Source organism: Toxorhynchites rutilus, chromosome 2, assembly GCF_029784135.1.
Source record: "Toxorhynchites rutilus septentrionalis strain SRP chromosome 2, ASM2978413v1, whole genome shotgun sequence".
NCBI classification, from domain to species: domain Eukaryota; kingdom Metazoa; phylum Arthropoda; class Insecta; order Diptera; family Culicidae; genus Toxorhynchites; species Toxorhynchites rutilus.
In genome coordinates, this window is record NC_073745.1 from 101,665,597 (window position 1) to 101,671,688 (window position 6,092).

Genomic DNA, 6,092 nt, shown 5'->3' on the forward strand with positions numbered 1-6,092 from the left:
ATTTTCGTGATTTTTTTTTCGGATGTTACGAATAAAGTAAAGTGTTCGGGTATTTTGATGATTGTTTAAGATATATTTGAAGATGTATTTTCCATTCTTTGAGTGCACGAATACTGATTATGACGCTGTTGACGGCTGGATGCGTAGATGTTGTCTGAAAATCGGTACCTTGTTGGTGGTATCGGTTCTGAAGCAACGAGGTGTCGTAGAACAAATTTTAATGAATATTTTGAAACTTTAAGACAATACTTAAAGCGTTACATAGGGGTTTTTTGAAAATTCGAAAAATTGCCAAAACGGCTGCCATTTTCGTTAAAAATTAGACATTTTTCATGAAAAATCTCTAAATAGCGATTTTTCAAAAATCGAAAAAATGATATATCGAAAAACGGCTATGTAACGCCGATAATTCATTTTTACATGCTGATAAACAATTTCAGCCAGATCGGTCGAGTAGATCCTGAGATATCGACACCACCAGTTGAAATAACATGGTTTCGAGAAAAACGCGCTTTAAAATTCGTACATACCTTAAGGTGACTTCATACTTTTGTGGCTGTAACTTTCCATATTTCGTTTCCATAAAATACGATAAATTTTTTTAGGACAACATTTCTGAGGACATAAACTTCCCAAAAATGCAAGAAACAAAAATTCGATTTTTTCGATTTTCTAGACCGGGGTCCTCCCTTAAACAATCGTAATTCTCATGATGCTATTCGGTATCATCGATTAGCTTTTTCGTTAAAATACCAACATTATCAGAATTGTTTAATGTTGGATACAAGATGATGATGTGTGAAAATGTATATTAACTGTCATGAAGAAAACATTCGAATTCTTAGAGGTGGAAAACTATTGTTACTCTTTCGTTCCATTGGTTTTGGTAGTCCTGAGAAGGACTGTTTGTTTTTAAATAAGTTTCAAATGAAAAGCACCAGTGCACTTTACTTTTTGGCAGCAGCTTTCTTCGGAGCAGCTTTCTTTGCTGGTGCTGCCTTTTTCGGTTTTGGAGTTTTAGGCTTCTTCGCTGCTGTCTTCGATGCTTTGGTTGGTTTCTGTTTGGAAGCGGCTGCTTTCTTTACGGTTCCAGCCTTTTTGGCGGTTTTGGCGACGACAGCTTTAGCCTTCTTCTGAACCGCTTTTTTTGCTGGTGCTTCCTTCGGCTTTTTGGCAGCAGCAGTTTTAGAAGTGGCTGCCTTTTTGGCGACTTTCTTTTCCCCTGCAGGTTTCTTCCCAGTCGCAGCTTTCTTTGGTTTCTTCTCGCCCGCAGGTGTCTTATCCTTAGGTTTGATTTTGAAGGATCCCGATGCTCCACTTCCTTTGGTTTGCACAAGATTACCTTTCTCGACACCACTCTTCAAAGATTTTTTTATGAAAGTTGAGAGCTTAGCAACATCACACTTGTAATTGGCACCGATATACTTCTTGATGGCCTGAAGAGAAGATCCATTACGTTCCTTTAAGGTCTTGATGGCGGCCAGAACCATTTCGTTCACTGGTGGATGGGTGGCTGGCTTTTTTGGTTTCTTATCCTCTCCTTTAGGAGCACGAGCCTTTTTCGGTGTCTTGGCTGGAGATGCAGCAACTGATGCTGCGGGAACGACTTCAGTAGCTGTTTCGGCCATTTTATTCACTGTGTTTCACTGCTATGTTTCAACGAAATGCTGAATTCATTGATGCGCTCGGTGCCGCCGTTTGTGCTCGGAATCGAAAACTGTGTTAGGGAAACTCAAAGCGTTCGTTTAAATTTGCTGTTGAGAAAACATTTCGCGTATTTGTAATTTATGTTTTAAAAAATGTTACTTTTCTTTGTTACAGTCCTCACATGTTTATCAGATACCTTATTTAATATTTACTATGATGTTTGAGCTACCATTTAAAGTTGCTCTGTTTTTAAAAGTCCAAGCCGATACTCAATAATTTACGATAAATGCTAATGATATGTATCAGAAGTATCAACACTCTGTCGAAAATGTTCAATTTTCTTACATTGCAAAAGATAAACAGTTATTAAACCTAATTCTAATGAAATAGGGACAATTTTTCGATATATGGATACCAGAATTGAATGTTTTTTCCCAACATTACGAAGCATTCTTATCAAAACTTGGGGCAATCGGAGTAGCTAAAGCAATTTTTGATTTCCGTTCGTTATCATAAGAAATATTATCCTTTTACAAGATTATCAATCTTATTTCAATTTATTCATTTGTTGGAATAATATATTTACTGATCCGAGACAAAACACTCAATATTTCATTTTCTGAAATACTTCATGTTTCGACCCAAGGGTTGATTCGTTAGACAAACAGTCTGTCATCACTTGTGTTATCGGTGATATGTTACGACAATCAAATGGTAGTTTTATTCAATATAGTTATTTCAAAGATAAACGTGAACACAATACAAAAATTATATCTAAATAACCCATTATGTAGGGAATTTTTAGTTATTTCACAGTTTGGTGTAAACAGTGGTAGAATAGAAAATACTGTTACCATAAACGAGATCTGCCTTTTTCGATATGCGATTTTTTTCGTTAATTTTTTTTTTTTTTTAAATCATTTATCTTCTTCATAGTTAATAATCATCAATATCAATTCTTATAAAATAATAAATTCAATATTTTTCTCCATTTACGAATCGGTTTTATTTTTCGGACTATCTTATATTACTTTTCGTGATCTGCGGCCAAAATCGAGATTTCATTTTGTCTCTGACTACAAGGTATTTTTGTGTAGACTTTTTTTTTTGAGTATGGTGATGGAATTAAATACACTACCGATAAAAAAAAACATTTGAATGATCAACTAAACCCAATTCCTCTATAAATTATTGGAAAATTACGTAATGGATACAGCAGAGTTTAGTTGGGTGATCTCGAAAGCATACACGGTTTGCTGACGGGCGCCGAACGCGAATAAAGTGTCTTTCTCAAGACAGGTCAGGAAGGAGTTGGAAATAGAGTTTTCTGTGGGATCTTCTCAAGACTAGAAACGCATGAACTTTAAAGTCTCTATAATTCAAGAAGAAGAAGGAGAAGATAATGGATACAGATTGCTATGAAAAAATTTCTTACTGTTCTACATGTAAACATGTTACAAAATAACGAAAATAAGCAAACATACCTTGAAATCAGTGACACATTAGAATACAAATTACAAAAAGGGAACAATGTCCTAAAAATAAAATATCTTGCATATAAAACTAGCACCCAAATAAGGAAAAAGGACTCACTCTAGCAGCGTATTTATTATTTACACCATCAATGTACATGTTAAAGGAATTACTATTGGTGATTGATAAAATAATAAAATAGAAGAAATACTTAAACAAAATTAACTGAACAGTCATTTCAAGAAATTAAGAACATACATTCAAACGCACTACATTATAATAAAATTCACTCCATTACTACATGTACATGTAAATGTTCAGACATAAATATTATAAACATCATAATAATTATCTTTTGAATGCGTATATTGAATTGATATACCAGTTGGATTTCGTAACTCAAAATCGATAACCCAAAAGGTCAGTTTGTCGATGGTATAACATGTCTTGGGTCGTGAATCGTTTATATAAAATCATGGAAAATTGAGAGAAAATATGGCGTATTTTATCTCGGGGTTGTATGTTCTATATTATTTTCACAAACGGATAAATTGATAGAAGATTGATACTCTTGCCTGAGCTGTGCCTGATGTATCATATGACAACAAATGGAAATCAAAAATTGCTTCAGCTGCTCCGATTACTCCAAAGTAAAGATGAAAATGCTTCGCTGTGTTATTAAGTGAGCACTCGATTCTGGTATCAATAGATCGGGAAAATGTTCCCATTTTATAAAAATGCAGTTTAATAACTGTCTATTTTTTGCAATGTGAGAAATTTGAACATTTTCGACATAGTGTTGATACTTCTGATACATATCATCTGCTTTTATGGAGAATTTTTAGCGCATCGGTTGGGGAATTCAAATTTAGAACAACTTTAAATGGTATATTGAATATCATAGTGAATAATAAGTAGTGCATCTGGTAAAAATATGAAAACAAAACAGAGAAAATTGACATTTCTTAAAGTATGAATTACAAAAACGCAAAATGTTTTTCCAACATAAAACTCAAACGAACACATTGAGTTTCCCTAACACAGATGTCGATTTCAATCATTAGTCGTCAACAAAAAAAAATCAGCATCCCGTCGAACTATAGCAGTGAAACACAGTGAATAAAATGGCCGAAACAGCTACTGAAGTCGTTCCCGCAGCATCAGTTGCTGCATCTCCAGCCAAGACACCAAAAAAGGCTCGTGCTCCTAAAGGAGAGGGTAAGAAACCGAAAAAGTCAGCCACCCATCCACCAGTGAATGAAATGGTTTTAGCCGCCATCAAGACTTTGAAGGAACGTAATGGATCATCTCTTCAGGCGATCAAGAAGTATATCGGTGCCAATTACAAGTGTGACGTTGCTAAGCTCTCAACTTTCATTAAAAAATCTTTGAAGAGTGGTGTCGAGAAAGGTAATCTTGTGCAAACCAAAGGAAGTGGAGCATCAGGATCTTTTAAAATTAAATCAAAGGACAAGAAACCAGAGGGCGAAAAGAAACCTAAGAAAACAACGGCTGCGAAAAAGCCTACTGGAGAGAAGAAAGTCGCCAAAAAGGCAGCTACTTCCAAAACTGCTGCTGACAAAAAACTAAAGGCAGCACCATCAAAGAAAGCTGTTGAGAAGAAGGCTAAAGCAGCCGTCGCAAAGAATGCCAAAAAGGCTGGAACAGTGAAGACAGCAGCCGCTCCCAAACAGAAATCAACCAGACCATCGAAAACAGCAACGAAGAAACCAAAAACTCCCAAACCGAAAAAAGCTACTCCGGCTAAGAAAATCGCTCCGAAAAAACCCGCTACCAAGAAGTAAAGTTTCTCATCGGGAAATTCATTTAAAAACAAACAGTCCTTCTCAGGACTACCAAACACAATGAATCGAAAGAGTAACAATAATTTTCCACCTCTAATAACTCATATATTTTCTTCATGACAGTCAATAAACATTTATTAGATTTATTATTTTATTTCATTCATGTTGACGGGTGCAATTAAAAAAATGAATTTCGGTCACGTCACGGAAATTTTCCAATTTTGAGCGTTTATTGTTTAGTCATTTCTTAACGGAACAATGAGATTTTTGCACAATTTGCAATTTAAACTCTCAAAGATATTCAGAATGAACGTGCAACATATATTATAACGTAATCCTACGTAAACTATGAGGGTCGTGTCTCGGCCACAAGTCTTCCACTTTTTCCAACGAAAAGAGTGATACCGTAATGTATAATTCTTGATAAACGATTTACTAGAATACATTGGCCCAAGTCTCTGTCAAATGACGATTTGTCTTGAAATGTGTTAAGTTTGGACCAAATTCAATTGAAATTATCATAATCGTTCAATGATTACAAGTACATAAGCTTCGCTTGCGATGATTCATCATTCAACGCATAATCCACAGACACAGACATTCAAAAAAGAAAAAAAAAGAAAGAAATTATTATCCATAAATTAAATTACATGTCTTATAACATCATAAATAAAATTATCTTGCTAATGAACAATAACTGCTTTGAAAACATTTAAAAGAACTCTTTACATGAGAAATATTGTGGCCCTGAAAAGAGCCGTTTTGTTGAACCGTACACCAAATTATATCATTTAACCTCCGAAACCATAGAGAGTACGACCTTGGCGTTTCAAAGCGTACACAACGTCCATTGCGGTAACCGTCTTCCGTTTGGCGTGTTCGGTATAGGTAACAGCATCTCGGATAACGTTTTCCAGAAATACTTTCAGCACACCACGAGTTTCTTCGTAGATGAGACCGGAAATACGCTTCACTCCCCCACGACGAGCCAAACGACGGATAGCGGGCTTTGTGATTCCCTGGATGTTATCACGCAGAACCTTACGATGACGCTTGGCTCCTCCTTTGCCCAGTCCCTTTCCTCCTTTACCACGGCCAGTCATTTTTCTGGACTATTTTAGATTGTTTTCGAGTTCAAACGATGAATGAAACTGATGCTCTTTGCCT

At 35.7% G+C, this 6,092-nt stretch overlaps 3 protein-coding genes across 3 annotated transcripts; 1 reads left to right on the plus strand and 2 right to left on the minus strand.

The window, feature by feature from the left end:
• Positions 1-106: 106 nt before the first annotated feature.
• On the minus strand, positions 107-1,660 carry LOC129771973 (histone H1B-like). The gene has a single exon (XM_055776147.1). The coding sequence runs from the start codon at positions 1,626-1,628 to the stop codon at positions 948-950; it is 681 nt and encodes a 226-aa protein (XP_055632122.1). The 5' UTR covers positions 1,629-1,660; the 3' UTR covers positions 107-947.
• A 2,562-nt stretch (positions 1,661-4,222) lies between these two features.
• On the plus strand, positions 4,223-5,555 carry LOC129771978 (histone H1-like). The gene has a single exon (XM_055776154.1). It carries the CDS (start codon positions 4,245-4,247, stop codon positions 4,923-4,925), a length of 681 nt encoding a protein of 226 aa, XP_055632129.1. The 5' UTR covers positions 4,223-4,244; the 3' UTR covers positions 4,926-5,555.
• A 161-nt stretch (positions 5,556-5,716) lies between these two features.
• LOC129771985 (histone H4) lies at positions 5,717-6,063 on the minus strand. Its single transcript, XM_055776160.1, has one exon. The coding sequence runs from the start codon at positions 6,026-6,028 to the stop codon at positions 5,717-5,719; it is 312 nt and encodes a 103-aa protein (XP_055632135.1). The 5' UTR covers positions 6,029-6,063.
• Between the last annotated feature and the right edge of the window lie 29 nt (positions 6,064-6,092).